At 43.1% G+C, this 24,556-nt stretch overlaps 1 protein-coding gene across 1 annotated transcript in view; it reads right to left on the reverse strand.

The window, feature by feature from the left end:
• The window catches only part of TRIL (TLR4 interactor with leucine rich repeats), a 36,786-nt gene extending 13,477 nt beyond the window's left edge, over positions 1–23,309 (reverse strand). The window contains exons 1-2 of the mRNA XM_068549220.1: positions 20,669–23,309; positions 7,356–7,461 (exon numbers count right to left, since the gene is read on the reverse strand). Of these exons, the coding sequence (XP_068405321.1) occupies positions 20,669–23,101 (2,433 nt within the window). The 5' untranslated portion in view covers positions 23,102–23,309 and the 3' untranslated portion in view covers positions 7,356–7,461. The remainder of the gene's footprint in view (positions 1–7,355; positions 7,462–20,668) is intronic.
• Positions 23,310–24,556: the final 1,247 nt, after the last annotated feature.

The following is a 24,556-nucleotide window of genomic DNA, read 5'->3' on the forward strand; positions in this document are numbered from 1 at the left end:
AGAAGTGCATTTAACTCATACATGAAACCATCAAAATTACACAGCTTCCGTTTCATAGCTCACGCATGCATATGTATTTCATTCTTACCAGAATGGTGGAAATGTTGCACAAAATGAACTCAAATCGCTTCTTGATCACAGGCCTTCTACCAACGCTCTCTGCCTTTTGCTTACTGAGAATTAAGGAAAGAAAAAGGAACTACAGGCTGTCCTGTCTTTCCCTTTCCTTCTCTGTTATTGTGTCCAGGGTAAGTGGTGGCCTCATACAGTTCATAATAACTGATCAGTGTTAGTTTCTTAGTTTTGACAGATGTATCATGGTTGTGTAAGATCATAACATCAGAGGGAAATAGGTTGGAGAACGTATATGGGACCTCTCTGTATTACCTTTGCAACTTATATGTAAATCTAAAATTATTCCAAGATAAAAAGCTTATTAAAAAGAGAAAAGACTTTTGTAGCACACACCTTGTCAAGAATTACGGGGTTAAAAAGGAAAAAAAGAAAGCATTTAAGGCATGACAGCAGCATTTATCTAACTTGCCTGATAAGCTTCACCTGGGATGAATTCCTATACCCATTTCTAGACGATTCTGATTTATTCGATCTGTAGTGGGTCCCAGGATTGGATTTTTTTTTTTTATTGGAGTATAGTTGATTTACAATGTTGTTACTTTCTGCTGTACAGCAAGGTGAATCAGTTATACATACACGTATATCAGGATGGGATTTTCAATAAGCACTCACGCTGAGAAGTCTTAGCAGACAAATTCGGGAAATATCGCATGAGAGTGCAGTGGAACTAGCATAGTTTTAAGAGTCAGGCAAACTTGGGGCCACACTCCAGCTGTGTGGCCTTTTCTTACCAGATTTTTTTACTTACCAGCTATGTGACCTTTTAAACACTGACTTAACTTCTTAGAAAATCAGTAGTAATAGGGCCTTACTGTAGTAACATTTAAATGAAGTACCTACAAAAATACCTAGCACAGGGCTTGACACGCCATGAGTTATAATTGGCAGAAACACCTGGTATTCTGATTTCTCCTTCTAAGGAGAACGTGAGGTTAACGAACTGTGACCGTAGTTCTTTAAACAAGTTGCACAAAGACCCATGCCTTTTTTCCAGAAGATAACTAACACCAAGAAAATAGGGGGTATAATCTCTTCAAGTGTCCCTTTATTCAGAGATTGTGCTTGCTCGTCCATTTTCTGGTAGACAATAGAAAGACAGTTGCCCTTTATCGTGCCAAATGACAAGAGAGTCAGACTGGACATTTCCACAGGCTTTTGCCCTGAGGGAAGGTCACTTGCGCAAGCACAGCTGTGGCAGGAGCAGAACCCTCTGTGTGTCCTCCTTCCCCACCGGCCACCCCAGTGCAGGCCCCAGAACAGCTGGGGCACTGGAGGAAATCCCTCCTTTGACAGAGGCCAAGAAGCAGTGTGGGTAAAATATGAACACTGCTTAGCGCTGTATTTCATGGGAAATAAAAAGACAGTAAAATCCTTTGGCTGCTTTTTGTCTCCGGATGTCCTGAAACTTCTGGTCTCTTTGTGATGGAAAGAATCGCCCCCTAATTGAGACAAGCCCTAAGATAGTGTGCCACAAATTCTCTCACCCCTGATAAAATAATACATTAGATTTTTATCATGTCTGCACATCTTAGAAAAAAATCTTTCATAGTGCTGAGAAGAGGGACGTGTCGCAGGCATTGGCCAAGAAGCAAATGAGATGAAGAGGTAATGAAGATTTGAAGCTTAAGAGGCAACATCCAGGGGGCTTCCCTGGTGGCACAGTGGTTGAGAGTCTGCCTGCCAATGCAGGGGACACGGGTTCGAGCCCTGGTCTGGGAAGATCCCACATGCCGCGGAGCAACTAGGCCCGTGAGCCACAACTACTGAGCCTGTGCGTCTGGAGCCTGTGCTCCTCAACAAGAGAGGCCACGATAGTGAGAGGCCCGCGCACCGCGATGAAGAGTGGCCCCCGCTTGCTGCAACTAGAGGAAGCCCTCGCACAGAAACGAAGACCCAACACAGCCAAAAAAAAAAAAATTTAATTAATTAATTAATTAAAAAAGAAGAAAAAGAGGTAACATCCATAAACAACAAGGTCCTACTATATAGCACAGGGACTATATTCAATATCCTGAGATAAACCACAATGTAAAAGAATATTAAATATATATATATCTCTGAATCACTCTGCTGTATAGCAGAAATTAACACAACATTGTAAATCAACTAGACTTCAATAAAAAAGTTTTTTAAATAAAAAATGTTTTTTAAAAAAGAGGCAGCACCTGGCACAAGGTCTTATAGAGAGGACACATGCAAGATCTGGGGGGAGACCAAAAGGGAAATGGAAGGTCATCCTTTATAGAAGGTTTCCCCTTCTACAGTAAGACCGCCCTCGATGCCGGGGCTATTCTAACCATCCTTTCGACACATATGTAATGGGCCTACCTACCATATTCCAAGTCTCATGATAGATAGCCGTTCATGACACTGTTCTCAGATGCCATCCAAGCCCAAGGAAATGTTAGATGGTAATGCAGTTTACACACACACACACACACACACACACACACACACACACACACACACTAACCTATTGCGAGCAGCCAAAGCAAAAAGGGAGACTTTACTGGGAGACCCTAAGGGTTCCCAATGAAGGGCAATCAGGCTTCACAAGGGTCTGAAAATAGGAAGTGGATAGTCACTCTGAATCAAGGAAGTGACTCGCCTGGCTCTCCAGGGATGGGCAGTCTCTGGTATCTGCTTCCCTCACCGTCTCTGATTCACGGCAAAATTCCCCCACCCCCTCGCTTTCCACCTCTCTGGACACATGGCTGAAAACGGTGGCCCCAAACTCCAGAGCTCTGCCTTCTCCAAGCTCCAGCCCAACCAAACAACCAGCCCACTTTCCAGTTCCTGGAGCAAGAGTCTACTGTGCCCAGCTTGGGTCATGAGTTGACCAGCCTTGTGGGGTCTCATAAATTAAGCATGATCTACACTCACTGTCCTTCATGTGGTATGGGAGGTCAGGACCAATTCTCCAAGAAAGGGGCTTGGTCTCAGTAGATACCTCAAAAGACATTTACTGCAGGTGAAGATGTTGTGCTGCTAAGTCAGAAATTTTTTCTAGCACCTTTGCCATCTTTTTCATATCTCCTCTGCTCATCAGTTCTGTGTTACCCGCTAGGATGTTGGGATCTGGATGAGAAAGGAAATAAAGTGAAGGAAGACAGCAATGACAAACCATTTTAACGTTAAGATTATCTGCAAAACAGAGATATCCAGACTGCCTGCAATGTTTTTTCTCACTTCACGTGCTTGAAATCCATATTGCAGCAGAAACATCAGTCAATTCTGCAAGTTCCACTTATGGCACGGAGGAGGGAAAAGGTGCCTTTTCCCCAAGAGTGGCCCTCCAGGCCACAACTCACAGGCGGAAGGCACACACAGGGGAGGCTATAAACTGCTCACAAAGAAAGAAAGACAGAGTGGAAAGGATAGGAATGAAAAAGGATCTGAGGGCAGGAAAGCTGGTTCAAATTAATGAGACAACGCGAGCCTTGACATTCTTGATGGATGTCAGTGGTTAAGTGCTAGCCGGACCTTCTGAGGTTACAACCTCCATTCAAACCTCAGCCTAGGATGGCAACCTGAAACCCAAGGCCATGGGCAGCGAGCATCTGTGAGCCCGGCATGGATTAGTGCCGTGGCCTTGGGAGGCCCCTCCAGGCGGCTGCTTCCTCCCTGTGTACCAATTACCCCCCAAGCCAGGTGTGCTCTGGGGGCAACAACAATACCAAGTAATTAAGACAAAATGTTCTTGGCTGTGTCTCAGGCATATTCCTTGTGACAAGAACAAAGGGTTAGTTGATGAACTAATTTTTGGTGGGGAAAGCAGCAGCGTCTATTATTAAATGAATGCTTAGGATTTTTGTTTGTTTGTTTTTCAATAGCCCCATTATAATTTCAGTTCAGATACTCCAAAGCTCATGTTTCCTAATTTATTATCGCTTGCTGCAGTCCTCTGGGATCCAGTAATTGAATTTTACTGGCGTCATTACCATGTCCACAAACAAGTGAGTCTTCCTGAACTAAATCAGTCAAAGCCTGTTGGCTGGCCCACAGGAGATGTGCCCAGAGTGGGAGCTGATCTCAGCATAGAAAGGCGGGCATGTTTCCCTGGCCGGGGAGACTGGTTACTGCTGGGTGCCAGGGAGGCTGCATGTGGTCAGATCTGAACATCTGCAGGAGCAGTAGGAACAGAAGAAAAGAAAAATAGGGGGCTCCAAAGACCAGACCCCCCCAAATAACCAGATTATTATCCCACTGCAGTCCAAAATAGACGAGCTTCTGACAGGCGGGATCTACATACTTGGTTGAGAACCAGGAAATTCCACAAGGAGATGTTGAAATTCCATCTTAAAAAAAAAAAAAAGCAGATCGACAGCCTACATCCTCTCCTTTTTACATCCAAAACAGGAAAATAAAAATCATAACTTTAGATGCATTTTAGGGCTACATGGACACAGGGTGATCATCTAAATAAATCCAGTCTCCTCATTTTACACAGGATGCTCAAAAGAAAAAAAAAATAAAAAAAAGAATGCTTATCTCAATGTGATATTTAAGATTTGTTTTTAAAAAATCCACGTCTTTCAAAGATTTACCTCCAAAAACTTAGGGCAGCAGGGAGGCGGAGTGCAACGAATACAGACAGTAATCAACTGCCACTTGATGCCTATAAGCCCCTGGGCAAGTCGCTGAACTCTTAAGGCTTGATTGCTTCATCTGGAAAATGGGAATAATCATACTATGGGCTTCTCCGAGGACTGACATAATGCATACAAGATATCTCACAAAGCATCCGGCGCCCAGTCTTAACGAAACATCATTCTACCTTGGCATTTGTTAAGGAAATAGATCACTTATCTTGAAAACACTGTACTACTAGGAAAATAAGTGGCTGAAAGGATAGGACTGTTCTGATGGACCTGCTCCTTCTCAAATAGTTCCCACTATATTTGAGAGCCCAGAAAAGGAGCAAGGCCCCTCAGGTGAGCACCACCAAATTTATGAAGGCAACAGGCAAAGACTTTGGGTAATTTTGTCTGGGTGGCTGAAATACACACCACTGGGAGTTTGCAAAAGCTATGGGGACTTAGGTGCTCTGACCCACAGATCATATTTCAACTCAGATACTGTCTGTGTCCTCAAAAACATGACTATCCTGATGCACAATGAGGGAATCCTACCAATTCTCCCCACAGGCTTCAGTCTCCCAGGTCCTGATTCTTTGTCAGAAGAAAAAAAGCAACTGCTCCACCATTTCCTCCCCTGTTTCCATGTCCCTTCCCTATATCCTTTAAGTAATAATCAAGAAAATACTCCCAACTAAATCAACCATCAACACGTTGAATTCTGTTAGGGGCTGAGTTGTGTCTCCCCCTTGACCCCAAAATTCAGACGTTGCATTCCTAACCCCCAGTACCTTAGAACGAGACGTTATCTAGAAATTGGGTCATCGCAGTTGTAATTACTGTTAAGATGAGGTCATATGGAAGTAGGGTAGGCTTTTACTTCAATATGACTGGTGTCCTCATAAAAGGGGGAAATTTAGACACAGGCAGAATGTCACACGAAGATTAAGGCAGAGATCAGGCTGATGCATCTACAAGCTAAGGAAAACCCATGATTGCCCGAAAACCACGAGCAGCTAGGAGATAGGTGTGGAGCTGATTTTCCCCACAGCCCTCAGAAGGAATCAACCCTGCTGACACCCTGATCTTGGACTTATAGTCTCAGAACTATGAGAAAATACATCTCTGTTGTTTAAGCCAGGCAGTCCATGGTACTTTGTTACAGCAGCCCTAGCAAACCAAAACACATGGCAACCACTTTGTTCCGGAGATAAAGCCTCTTTCATCTCCTTAACCTTGTTCCAGGACCACTGTGACCTGAGCACCTAGCGCCCTGCTACCCACACCCCCTTCTCCACAACAGCTTCAGGGAACAGGCTTGGTGGTGTCTGTGAACTCAGGTCCCAAAGTTTGCCTCTAAACTCCAGGCCAGGAAGCAGTTAGTACCATGCTGGGGTAGGGGGTTGGGGGGAGACAGCACCAGCATCATCCAAGGTCACATCCCTCACCCCTGGCCTCCCCTCATCGGATGGCAATCATAGCCTGAGAGATGATAACACAGATTATCCATGTTTTGCAGCCTTATTCAGCTCCCTTATAAGGAAAAACTATGCCCCTAGAACTCTTGCAAACTGGAGTAGCTATTATAAATCTGAGCTTGCAGATGAGAGACTGATGTCATCCTCTCTTTTCAGTAAAAATAGAAAAGAGTTAAAAGAGGAAAGAAAATGTAAGAAACCATCTCTAGCTCCCCACCCCCCTCTCTCTTATCAACACACACACACACACACACACACACACACACACACACACACACACACACCACCTATACACACAAATTCTTTTCCACTAGCTTGTGTCTCCTTTTATGGATGTGTATTCACAAGAATACAGATACTAGTTTCTGTCCCCTGGGGTAATGATGATAAATATGCCAAGGTCAGCAGCTTCATCAGCCACGGAAGCTGCTCACTCTGGCAACTGCAGATAATCATTCACCTGGTGAGACTGGTTGCCTATACGTCAATTCATGCTTCACCATATCGCTGAAATGTCCCTTATCTCACAAAAACACTTGTCTTACTGTGTCTTTCTGGTGCACAAAGAAATTCATACATGATTGTTTTGCCTTGGATTTTTTTTAAAGTCTTAGTCATGATTTTGTGGGGGAAGAAGTTACTAAAAAACGGGCCTAGGTGGAAAATAACATCAGTGTGTTGACAAAAATATTATGTTCCACATCCTAGAAAGCAAAAACTCAGGCTTCAGTAGATCCAAAAGATCTTCTGTGGAAAATTCCTCCTAGCCTAACTCTCTTCTAATAGGACTAATGCTTAAAATTAAAAAAAAAAAAAAAAAAATCCACTGGCTTTTATTGAGAAGCTACTATGTGAAATGCACCATGTTAGATGATAGGAATAGCAACATAAATAAGACACAATTCCAGATTTATTCTAAGCAACATGAAATCTGTACATAGTACACAAAGGGAAAAAAATGTATGTTAAATTTCCCAAATGTTCACTTTTTAAGAACTATGTTCCTATATTAAAGGTAGAAAAAGTAGAATCATATGGTACCCCGAGTCAAATATACCATCTTACAGCACCCATCAGTTTTCAACCATCGCTATATAAATGGACATTTGGATGGAATTACAGTTATGAAATGACTTGCCCTGATACACGAGTGTACATGACTTACGTGAACAGTCTGGCATGTGTGTCTCAGTGGGAAAGGTTGAATAGCTGCCCTGCAGCACTCATTAATAAGCAGGTAGCCAGGAACTCTACGTTAAGCTCGCCAGGCTCTGTGGAGACACAAAGAGAAATGCAAGATGGGATTTTTGTCCTAAGGGAGCTCGCAAACCAGTGGAGAGAACTAACCTCACAGCATAAGACAGTGACCCATCCACGTCAAGACAGAGGGAAGCGTTTGTGGCTGTGAGATGGACTACATGTCTCTCATTAAATATTTACAGATGAATAATGTAACTCTGGGTATTGTCCTTGACGTATAGTACAGATTAAGAAAAATGGGCACAAATAAAGGCCAAACTACTTACAGATGATTTTTAAAATGTTGTATTAGGGAAAAAAAGACATGTTTGCAGTGAACCTTAAGAACAATCCCCTGATGTTTTATCAGTTGTCCTGTGTGCATGCAAGGCCCCAGAGTGTCAGGATTGACAGCTAGGACTTGAGCCAGCCTGGCTTCCAATCAAGGCTCAAACACCTCCCCACTCAGGGATCTTGGTCTGAATATATAACTTCTCTGTGCCTCCATCTCTTCATCTCTTATGAGAGGATAGTAATGGTACCTACCTCAAAGAGTTACTGTGAGGACTGAATGAATCAGTGTAGGGAAAGCTCTTAAAACAGTGCCTGAAACAAAACTAAATGCCCTCTGTCCCCAAATAGTCAATACTTGACTCTTACATACTCACTTTATGCAACACTCACTTTAAATCTTTACATACAGGAAATAATACAGATATAAAACCATATAGTACAGGGAGATCAGCTTGGTGCTTTGTGACCACCTAGAGGGGTGGGATAGGGAGGGTGGGAGGGAGATGCAAGAGGGAGGGGATATGGGGATATATGTATATGTATAGCTGATTCACTTTGTTATAAAGCAGAAACTAACACACCATTGTAAAGCGATTATACTTCAATAAAGATGTTAAAAAAAAAAAAGATTTAGACAGGAGAGTCTGGAAGGCAAAAAAAGGAGAGTGCATTGCATCTTAAACCAGACAGCTGCTGGATACTGGAGTTAGCTCTTAGAAAAGAGCTCAGTGAAAATAACTGAAGAGGGAAGACTAAGTGCCTTTTGGATCTTGCCTAGTTGCTGTTACTGTGTAGCACTTTGGAAGAAAAATATTGTGTAAATTTACTAAATAAATAAAGCTTTGGCAATGTAAAAAAAACAAAGATAAAAATCTCAGATAGAGCATCTCCCTTCTGTAAGATATTCCACGTTGCCAGTTAATAATAGGCAATATTAAAACTAAGTATTTTTATTTTCTCTGTGACAATGAGCTATTTTTTGTCATCTAAAAGTTTGAGATCTGGTGATTATTACACAGTATCAGGTTTACACAGTCCTTGCCAGGAGTGGGGCATCTGTGGATTATTCCACTAAACAAGAATCCTACTGTATCTAAGTCTTTGTGTTCCTCCTCCACCAGTTTGGGTTCAGGTTAAGTATTTGTTTAGAGTTCAATGTGAACAATAGAAAGGCATTGGTTTTTATAAGACAGGGCTTCTTCCTAAGCAAATGAAGTATATAGTAAAATGTCTAATTGAGAATTCATGATACCATGATTGATGATGTTCTCAAGCTGACACTGAAAGTCCCAAACATAGGGCTTTAAAAAGTACACAACTCTTCACTCTCCTTCACTTGAACTCTTTCAGATGCTCCCTGCATGTAATCCAATTCATAGAGCTGTTCATTACAAAAGAAATCTCACATTAATTTTATTTGGAAAGGAGTCTCCATGTTTTATATAATGTTGGGGGGTTAAGAGTTAAGTAAAAATAAAACATATTCCTGGGTGCTAATTTGCATTATATTAACATAAATTATTACACAAACTTAAGAACATCCAGGTGTATAAAATCTCCAAAAACACAGTCTGTCAAATCAAGGAAATTTCTTATTTACTACACATAATAAATGCTTCTGAAAATAAACACTTTAAAAAAATCAAGGTTAAACATGCTGTTTGACAAATAAATCTGCATATGACTGAATAAATTTGAAGTCTGTGGTACACTAATAGCAACAAGAAAATCCAAACTCAGCTCAAGTACTGACTTAGTTGATTCAGTTCCTCACTGGTATAGCCTAACAGAAGAAGAGTTGTATCCACTTCTGGGCATAAATATTATTTGTCTCGGTCTTGCATATTCTTCTGACATGATGTCTAGCATTCATTTATAAGACTTATAAAGCTCAGAAGAAAAAAGCATGATAAAACAGCCTATTGTTTAAATATAAAGGAATCAATAAAACTAGACTCAGATGCCTAGATGTTGAAACTATTAGACAGAGACTTTACTACAACTAAGAATTAACATATTAAAAGATCTAGTGGAAAGTTACACAACATGCATGAACAGATATGGAATTTCAACAGAGAGGAACATTTTTAAAAAGAAACCAGGGCTTCCCTGGTGGCGCAGTGGTTAAGAATGCAGGAGAGACGGGTTCAAGCCCTGGTCCGGGAAGATCCCATGTGCCATGGAGCAACTAAGCCCATGTGCCACAACTACTGAAGCCCGCGTGCCCTAGAGCCCGTGCCCTGCAACAAGAGAAGCCACCTCAATGAGAAGCCTGCACACCACAATGAAGAGTAGCCCCGCTCGCCGCAACTAGAGAAAGCCCATGTGCAGCAATGAAGACCCAGTGCAGACAAAAATACATATATACATACATACATTAATTAATTAATTAATTTTAAAAAGCATTTATTAAAAAAAAAAAGAAACCAAAAAAAAAGCTAGGAAAATAAAAAGGTATCAGGGATGAGTAATTCCTTGAAGGGCTAATTAGCAGACTAGAAGAGTTGGAAAAAGATTAGTAAACTTAAGGATAGGCCAATAGAGATTATCTAAACTGAATTACAAAGATTTTAAACGTGTAAAAGAAAAAGGAGTACAGAATATCCAAGAGGTACATAGGAAAATAACAAGTGGTCTAACATACACGTAATTAGATTTCCAGGTAAAAGAGAGAAGGAAACCAGAGCAGAAGAAATATTTGAAAAACTGTTTCAAATGGCTAAGAATTTCCTAAAACTACTGAAAGACAACCACAGATGCAAGAAGCTCAAAGAGACCTAAGCAGTTTGAACAATGTTTAAAACACATGGACACACCACAAGCAAACTGCTGAAAGACAACTTAAAGAGAAAAATCTTGAATGCAGCTAGAACAAAGACAGACATTATATAGAGAAACCAATGTAATTAGAGCAGACCCCTTGCCAAAAGCTAAGCAAGCTAGAAGACAATAGAGAAACATTTCTAAAGTACTGAAAGAAAAAAAGTCAATGAAGAAATCTCTACACCCTCAAAGAAATATCTCAGAAAATAAAGACATTTTCTGAAAACAAAAGACAAGATAATTCACTGCCGACAGAACTACAAGAAATGTTAAAGGAAGTTCCTCAGGCAGAAGGAAACTGGGACTTACTCTCATAATTATAGACCACCAGAAATGATTTTTTTAAATGAGAATATATGTATGTATTATAACATATATAATGTTATATATAAGTACATATATTATTTTATATAAACATATATATAATTTCCCCCAAAGAAAACTGAACTGGCTATATTTTTAGCAAGGATAAAGAGAAACATTACATAATGCAAAGGGTTTGTTAGATAATAAGATAAAACAAGCCAAAATAGAGCTTCAAAATACACAAAAACAATTGAGATAACTGAAAGGAGAAACAGACAAACCCACATTATATTGGAGACTTCAAAATTTCTTTCTCAGTAATAGAGCAGATAGACAAAAGAATCAGCAACAAAATAGAAGAGCTGAACAATACTATCAACCAGCCGTATTTACATTTATTAGACACTTTACATAAAATAGCAGAATATATATTCTTTTCATGTGCACATGGAACGTTTATCAATATAGAAAATATTCTGGGCCATAAAACAAATTTCAACAAGTGTAAAAGAACTGAAATCTCTGACCACAAAGGAATCAAACTAGAAATCAACAACAGAATGATATCTGGAAAATCTCCAAATATTTGGAAATTAAACAACACACTTCTCAGGAGAAACCATAATGAAAATCAGAAAATATTTTCAGTTAAATCAAAATTGAAATACAACATAACAAAATTTGTGGGGAAATTGATAGCCTTTATAGTACTAAATGACTGTATTAGTAGAAAAAAAAAGGTCACAATGATCTAAAGTTTTTACATTAAGAAACTAGAAAAAGAAGAGATCCAAAGCAAGGAGAAAGTTGAGAATGATGATGAAGATAAGAGCATAAATCAATAAAATTGAAAAACAATAGTCAATGACATCAATAAAGTCAATGACATCAAAAGCTGACTCTTGTAAAGATCAATAAAATTGACAAACCTTTAGCCAAACCGAAAAGAAGAGAGAAGACACAAATTTCCAATATCCAAAATGAAATAGGGGACATCACTATAGATTCTACTGATATTAAATGAATAATAAGAGAATAGTCTAAACAGCTTTATGCCAATAAATTTGATAATTTTGATGAGATGGGCAAATTCCTTGAAAGACATAAATTACCAAAGCTTATTCAATAATATTAGATAATCTGAAGAGTCCTATATCTATTTAAGAAATTTAATTCATAGTTAAAAACCTTCCCACAAAGAAAACTTCAGGCAAAGAAGTGAACCACCAACATTTAAGGAAGAAATAATGCATATTCTATACAAGCTCTTCCAGAAAATAGAAATGGAAGAAACAGTGCTCACTTTATGGAGCTAGCATTGCTCTGGCACCAAAACCAGACATAGACATTACAAGAAAAGAAAACTAGAGACAAATATTCATTATGAACATAAATGAAAAAATTCTTCTTCACAAAATATGGAGAAGTTGAAACTAGCAATACATAAAAATGATAACATATCATGACTAAGTGGGATTCATCCTAGAAATTTGTGATTGGTTCAACACTCAAAATATCAATCAATGTTAATTCACCATATCCACAAACTAAAAAGGAAAATAACATGATCGTTTCAATAATGGAGAAAAAGCAACTGACAAAACTCAACATACTTTCATGATAAAAACTCTCAGCAAACTAACTTCCTCATTCTGATAAAGGAAATCTGTTAATATACAAAATCTTGAGCTGACATCATACTTAATGTCAATGATTGACTGTTTTCTCCCTAGGATGAGCAATGAGTCAAGAAAACCTTATCTCACCACCTCTATTCAACATTGGGTTGCTGTTCCTAACCAGCACAATAAGGCAAGAGAAAGTTATAAAAGGCAAAAGTAAAACTATCCTTTATCACAGATAATATGACGACATACATAAAATATCCAAAAGAACCTACTAAAAAGCTATTAGAACTAAGTAAGTTTAGCAAGTTCACAAGACACATGGTCAATGTTTAAAAACCAATTTTATTTCTATATGCTAGAAATGGACACCTGGGAATTGAAGTTTTTAAAAAGTACCATTTACAAAAGTATCAAAAATGTGAAATACTTAGAGATAGAGCTGACAATATAGGTGCAAGGTTTGCAGGCTGAAATTATAAAACATTTGTTAGAGAAATTTAAAAGAACTAAATGAATTGAGAGATATACTGTATTCACAGACCAAGAGTCAGTATTAAGATGTCAATTATCACCAGCTGATCTATAAATTTAAGGCAATCCAAATCAAAATCCCACCAGGCTTTTTAACTTTTTTTGGTTGCAATAACAAGCTGATTCTAAAATTTTTATGGAAAATTAAAAAAGCTAAACAGCCAAAATCAACTTTGATAAAGGAGAAAATTTGGACGATTCACACAACTTGATTTCGAGAAAATTTGGTATTGGCACAAAGACAGACATATAGATCAATGGATCAGAATAGAGTTTCAAGAAACAGACCCACACATAGGGTCAACAGATTGTTTTCAACAAAGTTGCAGAGATTTTTCAATGGAGAAAGTATTGTTTCTTCGACAAAAGTTGCTGGACCAGTAGATATACCTATGCAAAAAAAAAAAGTTAACTTTGCTGGATTCATACCTCACACCATATAAAAAATCAATTTGAAATGGATTATAGTCCTAAATGTAAAGAAAAATACCGCTAGGAAAATGAAAAGGTAAACCACAGACTGGGAGAAAATATTTGCATAACATATATTTGACAAGGGACTTGTATCCAAAACACATAAAATATTCTTATAACCTCATAAGAATACAAAGAACCCAATAAAAACCAAAAGATTTGAACAAACACTTCACCAAAGATACACAAGTGGCAAATACTTACATGAAAAGATTCTCAATATCATCAGTCATTAGGGAAATACAAATTAAACCAAATAAAATAATACTACACACCTAATAGAATGTCTTTATTGAAACAGGGAAAAACCAAGTGCTGGCAAGTGTGTAAAACAATGTGAAATTTCATATATTGCTGGTGGGAATGCAAAATGGTAGGGCAACCTTGGAAAACAGTTTGGCAGTTTCTTATAAAGTTAAAGACACACTTACCAAACATCCTAACAATCCCACTCCTAGGAATCTACTAAAGAGAAATGAAACACATTTCCATACAAAGACTTGTATGCAAACGTTTTAGCTGCTTTGTTCATAACAGCACCAAATGAAAACAACTCAAATATCCATTAACTGGCGAATAGATAAACAAAGTGTTGTACATCCACACAATGGAATACTACTCAGCAGCGGAAAGGAATGAACTTCTGATTCACACAATAAAATGGATGAATCTTAAAGCACTTTGATGAGGGGAAAAGGCAGACACAAAATGCAACATACTGTATGATTGCATATATATGCAATTCTAGAACAGGCAAAACTATAGGGACAGAAATCAAATCTGTAATTGCCCATGGCTGGAGTCAGGGGGAAGGGGATTGACTACAAAGGAACTTAATGTGGTGATGGAAATGCTTTATATCTTGATTGGGGTGGTAGCTACATGACTGTACGCATTTGTGAAAACTAATGGAACTGTACACTCAAAAAGGGTAAACTGAACTCTACGTAAATTATACCTCAATAAACCTTACTTTAAAAAAAAGAAAACAAAATTGAAAAATGGAGAGGGAAAGAAAGAAAAAAAGAGAGAATAACATGACAACTAAATGCAATGCATGATTCTACATTGATCCAAGGGGATAATAGCTAAGGGCATTATTATGACAACTGACAAATTCTGAATATGGAATGTAGATTTGACAATAGCATTTTATTAGCGTTAAATTTTCTGATCTTGATAATTGTACTATGGTTATAATGAGTGACACCAACAAGGTATAAGAAAGAACAGCCTAAGCAGAATTAAGCACAAGGCAAAAACAAACAGAAATTGGGGTGTGTGTGTGTGTGTGTGTGTGTGTCCAGCAATCACAATAGAAATAGAAAAAGCATACAACCAAACAAGGTGTGTGAAGGCACTAAGAGCACATAAATGAGATCTTCCAAGAAGCAAACTATATTCTTCTCAGAGCGAGTCACCCTTTTCCTTGACACAAAGAGTGTCAGAAAGTCTTTCAAAAGAGATGGGAAGCAGAGGTCAACACCTTCTGAAAAGTGGTTCCAGAGCGGGTGGGGTCAGGGATATACTTAGCCCAGGGATGTACTTAGTCCTTTTTTCTTTGTGGAGCCCTTCCTGAGAATTGGGGAAGTAGTAAGTGTGCAAAGGTAAGAAAAGACACACAAGTAGGTACAGTTTAAATGTATGATAAGCAGTCCCAAAGAAGAAATATAGAGATTCTGCACATGTAGCTAGGGAGCAAAACACTTCAGAGAGAATAACTAGAAAATATCAAACTAAAATTGTTTTAAAAGAAACCCTTCCCACTTCCAGCCTCAACACACACAACCAAAGCCACCATCATCAACAATACAACCACATGATGTGGTTACTATTTAAAAGACAAAAGATTGCTAAAAATAAAACTACTATATGATCCAGCTACTCACTTCTGGGTATTTATTCAAAGAAAACAAAAACACTAACTTGAAAGGATAACTGCACCCCCAATATTCATGGCAGCATTATTTACAGTAGCCAAGATATGGAAACAACCTAAGTCTCCATCGACAGATTAATGGATAAAGAAGATGTGGTATGTATATATATATATATATATATATATATATATATATATATATATATATATACACAAGGGAATATTACTTACTTAGCCATAAAAAGAAGGGAATCTTCTTAGTGCCACATTTTTTGCATTTTCCTGCTTTTTGTTGGAGATTTTGCTGTTCAAAAGGGCTCCCAAGCACAGTGCAAAAGTGCTGGCTAGTGTCCCTAAGTGCAGAAAGGCTGTGACGTGTCTTGGGGGAAAACACACAAGTTAGATACACTTCCTTCAGGCACGAGTTATGGTGCTGTTGGGCATGAGTTCAATGTTAATAAATTAATGATATATATTAAATAAGGTGTCTTTAAACAGAAACACACATAAAATAAGGGTATATATTGATAGGTTGATGAAAATGTTGTGACCAGAGGCTCATAGGAACCTAATCCTGAATTTCTCCTGGGAGCAATGGTTCAGTATTTGCTAATTCAGTGTTTGCTGTGACCTTATACAACATAACTTCTGTGAATAAGGAGAACTGACTGTTAGAAGGACACATATCCAACTCACAGTGGTAGTTACTTTAGAAGACGGAGTGTGGGGAAGGAAATCAGGGGTTTTGTCAATAAAGACATTTATTAAGACTGAAAAAAAAACATTGCAAAATGTTAACTGTCATTGAATGGTGCTAATATGGGTGTTTGTTATTATTTGCACTCAGTTTAATTTCCTAAAATAAAAATCCTTAGAAAGACACCACAATTGAGAAAGAAAGGAATAAGAGGGTGGTCACCATTAAAAGTATGTCTGCACATGCTACAGTGAACATATACTAAGAGTTAAGTATACAGTCAGCTGTAGGGTAAGCATTACTTCATGAAAAACTGTAACTTGGAAAGGTGAATAATTGCTACTTGGCTACAGCTGGTCTTAACATACAACAGTGCTACCTGTCTCAGCATTAACTATGGCACAGCGCTGGCATTTATAAAACTTTGGTGAGTTTGAAAGAAATGTTATGAAGTTCCACAGCCAGGAGCTGCTGTTGCTTGCAATGTTGGCACATGACAATTTATTTGTCTAGTGTCCGATGCCAGTTCACAGCCAAATTACAAAGCCACGTTTCTGTGTCCCTACGGAATCACATTGCCTGGAGCTTAAAAATCTCTCAAACATATGTAATGGGATATTTTGGTTGTCTGCCTCAAGATAAAGCAACCAGGTTTCAGGAAGCTACATTTTTTCCTAATTATTTCAGTAGTCAATAAAAGTAAGTATAATCTCCAAAAACTTCAGTCTCCCGTGCAAAATGAAAAGAACACTATTTGCCACATGATTGAGAAGGATGAAGTGACCTGAAATCCCTAGGAAAAAAGCACTTGTGTGTGCAAAGTATCCTTCTGAGTAAACTAAGAGTAAAAGGACACTTGGAAATGCTATCACTAAATTAACGGGAAGAGGGGCCCTATGTAAGCAAGACCATTTACGCAGCCTTAGTTCCGATCTAAAGGATGAATTAACTTACGCCAAAAGTTTACTAAACAAAGGAAAGTTTGCTCAAGTACTAGCATATTCACTTCTTTTTTTTAAGTAATGAGAAAGTATTTCAAGAGCTATCCTTCCACACTAAATTATAGAAGAGTCTCAATTAAACAAAACAAGGGGAAGGGAGAGTCACTGTAATCTCATTATATGAATCTTCTAATTGGTTAGGGCAGAATGCCTTGTCCGTGAAACTTCTAAAATGTATCATACAACTGTCATCCTGCACACAGAATACTGCTACTAATAATACATCTAATACTTATTGAACACTTGCCCTGTAACCGGTGCTAACGCTTTTTAGCCATTTATTCCTTATAATTGCACTCTGGAGTCAGGACCCAGGATTCCCATTTTAACTGCTGCAGAAGCGAAGGCACAAAGAGATTAAGTAAATGGAAAGAATGCAATCTCAGACGACTTAAAATTCTTTCACCACTTCTTTAAAATCATTCTGAACTTTAGTGATGTTATAATTCTCTGAGATGATGAAGATATGAGGCTGGGAAGGAATCTGTCTTCATCCCGGGTCATGGTCTGGAATTTTGAATACATTTCTGGCATGAGAATGCTTCATTATCACTTATCCCCAACTCTCAGAGGCAAAGGGGGGAGTGCTTAAGTACAAATACCAGGTAATCCAGTGTCTACTGTAATAGTTTCTTAATATACAGTAGCTGCCCCTGTTACTGTACTTCTGGTGAAAACCAGGTGTTTGGCAAATCAGTGAAGGTGGTCTGATCACATGCTAATTATTACCTGGCAGCATCACAAAATGATCTGCCCTAATGAAAGCAATAATCTTACTGGCTGAGCCGAGGACCCCAACACATTCCAGACTGTGTCAATGGCTCTTTAATTGAACACTCCTACCTCTTACAAAGTTTATTCTTTTTTCTTTAGGAATATTATTTTTCATGTACTTCGTAATGGCAAAGATGGCCTCCAGTTCAAGGTAATTCCTTCTCATTGACCATGAGAGTCAAAGGGCTTGACTTCTAATTCAGTGTCCTTTAAACAGCTGAATCCTGCTGAGACCCATCATTTTGCTGTCACTGGTGTTTTAACAGCATTTCCACACCACAGCTGACCACCTGCTTTTAGAGTCATCTCATTGTTTCTCTGGCTAGAAAGTCACACAGCATTTCTTAAAAATTAAGTCCACACTCTACTGTGGAAATGGAAATTAAAAGACAATGAAAGAGGAAAGACTCCCAGCTTATGTTTCATTTCCATTGATGAAAACTGCTGTAGAAAAATGCAGTGTACCATTACGAAAGGGTATAAAATATTTGGAAACTCCAACAAGAAAACATCTCCGTTAGTAAGTGGGTTTATTGACATAACTGAACATAACAATGTATAACATTTATTCATTTCCCACTGAAAGACTTTCCAGTGAAAGTGTTTTTACATGGATTTAGGCATTAAGCATTTTCAGTGATTTTTGCAGTTGAAAGGGTAGGTGGTGGGAAGAACCAGAGGTCTTTTTCAGACTTTCAATGGGACTCACTTTATTACACTACTGTGTAAAAGCGAGAGCTAAGAAACGCAATTGCTCTCTGAATGAAAAAGCTAGGAGCACAAAAGGTGCAAGATAACCAAAAGGTTGCAAATAAGAGCAAACAACTACACTTCTCCCAAGTACCAATACGCTTGGAATCTGAAGCAAGCCCTGGCAGCAAACTAAGAATAACAGTCTATTTCCTGTGGTTTATTAAGTTTGGACCCCACAGATAAGACTGTCAGAAAAACAGCTGTACTTTAAGTGGTCTGGACATTTACTCATCTGAACATAAACAAAGATCAGCTCATTTAAATCCCTGTGTCCCTACTCAGCTGTTGGGACAACGGCAGGCCTGGCTCAATGGAGGCCAAACATAAAAGGAGTGGAATGGGGTTGAAGGATCCCTGGACTATGATAGATTCCCTGAGTCTTCAGGACCCTCGGGGGCTTAAGGCCCTAAACAGAAGATTCACTGTTAGCCTTAGCACCTTTGCAGCGGCCTCCCCGGCACCCCACTGCCAATGAATCTATAACCACGGTGAATACAACCATCCTGTACATCTTCCAAGTGACTGCGTTTTTAGACCACACACAAAATTATTAACGTAAACCAAAGCCCTACATTTAGTGATAAACATCTACTTCATAAATATCAGGGAATGAAAGTATCCCAAATAGCTGAAAACAACTGAACAAATAAAGGAGCCTAACCCTAAGTTTAAAACAAAAACCTTTAAAAGAAATACTGCAATTATTAACTAAAAGATAAGATTTAATAACATGGAAAAAAACACTGGGTAATGGAGGGATTCATTTGCAAAATATACAATTATTTCACAGTGAGGTTTAAGTACTCATAATCTTCTGGTTTTAGTAGAAACACACAACCACCGATGTACATTTTTTCACATTTTCCCCCTCTACTCTTTCATATAAAGACAATAACATGATCAAACATTATACTATCAATGCAAGTCACCTTTTGCTCACTTCCTATTAGGAAATTACCTTGATCACTTAACTGTGCAGCTCAAGAGAAGTAGGGCACAGTCGACTGCATGTCACTGATAAAAACGTGAGAAGTACCACATCACATTTATTCCAATCTGGACAGGTTGTCAGAGATGTGGTAAGTGAACTAGAACACCGGCATTCCCTATGGGGTCATCGGTTATGTACATGTTACATTCTTCTATAGAGCCTGGCATTGACATTTCCTTTTCCACATATAGGTTTAAAAAAATAAAATTAAAAAGCCACAGGAGCAACCCTGACAGAGAAGTCTTGCATGCAGCCTTCTCCTGAGAAACTATGTAATCTTAGTTAACCCCAAGGTCAGCAAAAGTTTTTGTGGTGTTAATGTTGAAAGGAAAATAGTTGAACTGCCCGGCTCAACTAAAATAGTCCTTGAGTTTATTGGTCAGTTTGTTAAATGTTAGAGCTCGTCACATTGTTGAAAAAAAAAAAAATAGCGTCTCTAATTATTTAAACATTAAGTTTTCCTGAATGTTCTATCAACCAACAAAGAGTTCCTCCGTGAGTGTGTTAAACTTTACCACCTGTTTACAACATCACCCTTCTTGGCAGAGACCACCAGGCCAGTGGAGTCAGTTGCCAAGCCTCCTTTGTAATGGTAATAAGTTCTTTTTTCCTTAAATAGAAACAAAACTCCTCAGTTTGACACTGAACAAACAAGAAAAGCATGCATCCAAATCTCTTTCTGGTGACGTAGGGAGCAAGGTGCACCCCTTTCTATCCCAAAGGGGACCAGCCTACTGCATTACAATGCTAAAAAAAAAAAAAAAAAAAAAATCCACTCTCATAGCTGCACCAATGTCTGCACGTTAAGAAGGCCTCCCACCTCTGGACCCCACCATCCATTTGTCCCCTACTCTTGGTCTTGACCACCAATACCATCCATTTACTTCACGAGTGAGCACTGGGATTGGGAGGTGGTGCAGAATTAGCCATCTGTCCCCTTTGGCCTCTGTGGCAAGCGCACAAAAGGGGGAAAAGAGAAGGTCGGATAAAATGAGATCTTCCCCTGAGGTGGGCTGCGGGAGCCCGCGGAGAGGTGGCTCCTCAAGGCCAGTGAGATGGTCTCCACACCCCTGGAGGCCCGGATCTACCTAGTCGGCAAATCGCTGCAGGAGATGGTCTTCCCGCCTCAGGCTGCCGCCCGCGCCGCCGCCCCCGCTGTCCATGAAGCGGTCGCACGGGAACTCGATGAGGTCAGCCTCGCTGAGCGCGCACACCGTGGTGCGCGGCCGGTGCGACTGGAAGCCAGAGAAGTCGGCGGACACGCCGGTGCCCATGGAGCGCAGGGGCCGTCGGGTAGAGTACATGTGGCGAACGTGCACGGGGGCCCCGCCCTTCCGCCTGGCACGCAGCTTCCTACGCAGCCAGCGTGACGCCCAGGCCGCCAAGGCCAGGAGTACCAGCAGTGCGTTGACGGCCAGCAGGGCCAAGGTCAGCAGTTGGTAGTCGACGCTGCTCCCGCTCCCAGGCTCCGGCAGGGTGACCAGCCCCGCGCAGTGGTCCCGGGGAGCCACCGGGCAGACCCGGCCGCCTAGCACGCCCTCCACGCACACCAGGTAGGGGGTGTCTCCCCGCAGCTCGCGAAGCGTGGCCGAGTCGCTGCGCTCAGGCAGGTAGACGAAGCGGTGGAATTTAGGCTGCTGGCCAAAGCGGTCGAAGAGTAGGCGGAAGCGCGCGCCGCCCAGCGGCCGGGGACTGCGGTGCTCGCGCACCGCCCAGCGCACCGCGGCGCTGTTGGCGCCCACTGCTTCCACGGTCAGGTTGCACAGGATGAACTTGTTGAAGTCACACGGGTCGGATACCAGCGGCGGCAGGCCGACCCCGCCGTCGGACTGGGCGGTGCTCTCCTGCTGCTGCGCAGCCAGGTGCTGCTTCGCCGCGCGCTGCCAGGGGTCGCCAGCTGGCGCAGAGCCCAGCGTGGCCGTCGGGGTGGGCTCCGTGTGGGTAGGATCCGACGGAGTCGGACGTCCCCGCTCAGGCTTCTCGAGGAGGTCCAGGGGGTGTGGCGCCGGGCCCGCGGCAGCAGCGGCGTTGGAGCTCGGCTGCTGGAGGCCCGGGCCCCGCCGGCTCAGCCTTAGGGCGCTGCGGTTACTCAAAAGCTCCCTGGCGGCCCCATCCCAGGCCACCCCTGGCAGAAATCGACCCCGTTGCTGTGGCTGTGGCTGCGGTGGCGGCTCCTCCGCGAGGGCACCTGCAGGGGGCGCCACCTCCTTCCCCGGGGCTGTGGGTAGGGCATGCCGCTTACTCTCGGCAGTCGGGGAATCCGAGGGTAAGGGATCTGTGCAAGACCCGTTCTGCAGTTGCTGGTCATCCAGGTAATCCAGGTACTTGCCCCGCAGGGCCGGAGGGTGGCGACACTGCACGAAGACGGTGAGGAGCCGGCCCTGCGAGTGCCAGTCACCCATCCAGCGCTTTAGGTCCCTCAGCCGGCAGTCGCAGGTCCAGCCGTTGCCGTCTAGATCCAACCGATAGAGGGCTGGGCTGGAGGCGAAGATGTCCCCGGAGAGGGCACTGAGCGCATTGTCGCGCAAGCTGAGCTCGCGCAGCCGGCCCAGGTGGCCAAAGATAGTGGGGTGCAGAGCGGACAGGTCATTGCCGCTCAGGTCCAGCGCCTCCAGGCTGTGCAGAGGCTCCAGCAGCGCCACGGGCAGCTGGCTCAGCCGATTGCCCTCCAGGCGCAGCTCGCGCAAGGCCTCCAACCCCCAAAAAGCCTCGGGCGCGAGGTGCGTGAGCTGGTTGCCCCTGAGCGAGAGTAGGCCAAGGCGCGGCAGGTGCTGGAAGACGCGCGGCCCGAGGTGCTGCAGACTGTTGGCCGAGAGGATGAGGGTGGAGAGGGAGCGCAGCGGTGCGAAGGTGGCCGCGTGGCGTAGGGAGGGCTGCAGCTCGTTGGCAGAGAGGTTGAGGAAGCGCAGCTTCCCCAGATGGGCGAAGGCGTTCTTGCCCAGAAAACGGATCCGGTTGGACTCCAGATGTAGGTAGAGCAAGTTACCCAAGGGGGCAAAGACGGCGTCCGGCAGCACCCCCAGGGCGTTCCCGTCCAGCCGCAGCTTGACCAGACTCTCCAGTCCTTCGAAGGAGCCGCGGCTGAGGCGGCTGATCTCGTTCCCGTTGGCGTAGAGGATGCGCAGCTTGCGCAGCGGCGCCAGCGTGCCCGGGGCGAGCGCCTGCAGGAGGTTGTTGCCCAGGTAGAGCTCCTCCAGCCGCGAGAGCTTCTCGAAGGTCTTGGGGTGCAGAGAACGGATCTGGTTGTACTGCAGGTCCAGCCGTCTGAGCTGCCCCAGGCGGTGGAAGTCGAAGGCCGTGATGTTGGTTATGAAGTTGCCGCCGAGGCTGTAGGTGAGCACGTCCTGCGGGCTCGGCAGCGAGCTGGTCTTGGGCACGGCGCGGAGCCCCCTGTTGGTGCACAGGAGGTGCTGGGGGTGCTGGCAGTCGCAGCGCTCCGGACACACCGGCTGGGCCCGCGGCGGGAGCGCAAGGCAGCCGCACACCACGAGCAGGAAGCGCAAGGCGCGAGCAGCCTCCATCGCCGCCCGCCCTGCGTTCTGCGGCCGGATCGTCCTCTTGGCCCGCCGGCTCTGTGTCTCCTCTGCATTCCCCTTGGCCTGGCCAGAGTCGCTAAATGGCCTCTTTCGGACTTCGCAGCGCCGTCCGGCCCCTCCTCCGCCCTTTGTCCGGTGGCTGGCCCGGGTCTCTGCAGGCGGGCTTTGCCTGGCCAAGTCAGGAGGCGCAGGGCGCTCCGCGAGCTCCGGGTGCTACTTGTTGCATTTTTGCAGAACTTTCTCCGGGTGCGCGTCGGGGGCGGGGGGGGGCGTGGAGGGAGGGAGCAAGACCTGAGCTTTTTGTTTGCAGCTTGAGTCCGGAGAGCTGGATTCCCTGGCACGGATTCTCCCCGCCAGCGGATTCCCCAGCTGCAGGCGGGAGCCCTTCCAAGAGCTCCTCCGGGCGCGGCTTGGCTGCTGCGCCGGGGCGGCTCGGCCCCCGCAGCCCGCGCCTCCTCGCTCCCAGTCCGGGACCGGTAGCGCGGCCTGGGTGGAACAGCCCCGGGAGGAGCCGGGGGTGTGCAAGGCTGCGTCCGGAAGGGACCCAAGTCTGCGAGTGGCGAGCAAACCGGGCGGAAATTCGTTCTTCCCACACTCTGCCCCCCGGGGATACAGGCGGGGGGGGCGGGGGGAAGGAGATGGCGGAGGGAGGACAGACCCCGGTAGGGGGAGGAGGAAACGCTAAGTGGCTCCGCGTCTGGTCAACCGGAGCCCGGGACGCCAAGTGAGAAAAGTAGGGATTAAAAACAGCTGTACGAGTCGGACACGCCGGGCTGGGGGCGGGGGTGGATTACCGGGCGAGCAAACGGGATTTGCAGACAGAAACCTTTTTATTTTAGACGAGCACACCAGTCGCTTCGAAGCAGTGGGAGCGCGACTCGTTTTATTCGTTTTTAAGACAGTTGCTCTTCCTGGTGGCCCCCTGCAAGAAGCTGGGGCAGCACGGAACCTGCCAGCGTTCTACGGGAAGTTTCGAGCAGCACAAGGCTGGCTGCCAAGAGCTGTCGGTGGGCTACTGTCAGAAGAGGCTAGGTCAAGCCATTCTGGCTGTTGCGTGCTTGGGTTTTTGACATCGTTGTACTGGTGCCCAATAGCCGAGGAGAGGCACCGCCCCTCCTTAGGGATCTAAACTGAGTAGTTGCTTGGCCCTGCTGTAGGCAAGAGCATGGAGGAAGCTCAGAACTGGTTCTGCCACCGTGAAAGTGTCAGATTTAGGTGATTTAGTCCCATTAATCCTCCTCCAGTCTTAGAGCCCTTGGGGCAGGCTCTGCACGTGTTCATATATATATATATATAAAATAACCTTCACAGACCCTCTGGTAACTGCTACCTGCTGGGCCCTCCCCCTTTATGCCTGGGCTTGCGGTGATCTTCAGAAATTTGGCCCACAATTTTTCAGACCTGGTTTAGTAGGGGGAGTCTTCACACTTATTATCAATA

This window comes from Eschrichtius robustus, chromosome 8, assembly GCF_028021215.1.
Source record: "Eschrichtius robustus isolate mEscRob2 chromosome 8, mEscRob2.pri, whole genome shotgun sequence".
Classification (NCBI taxonomy): Eukaryota; Metazoa; Chordata; class Mammalia; order Artiodactyla; family Eschrichtiidae; genus Eschrichtius; species Eschrichtius robustus.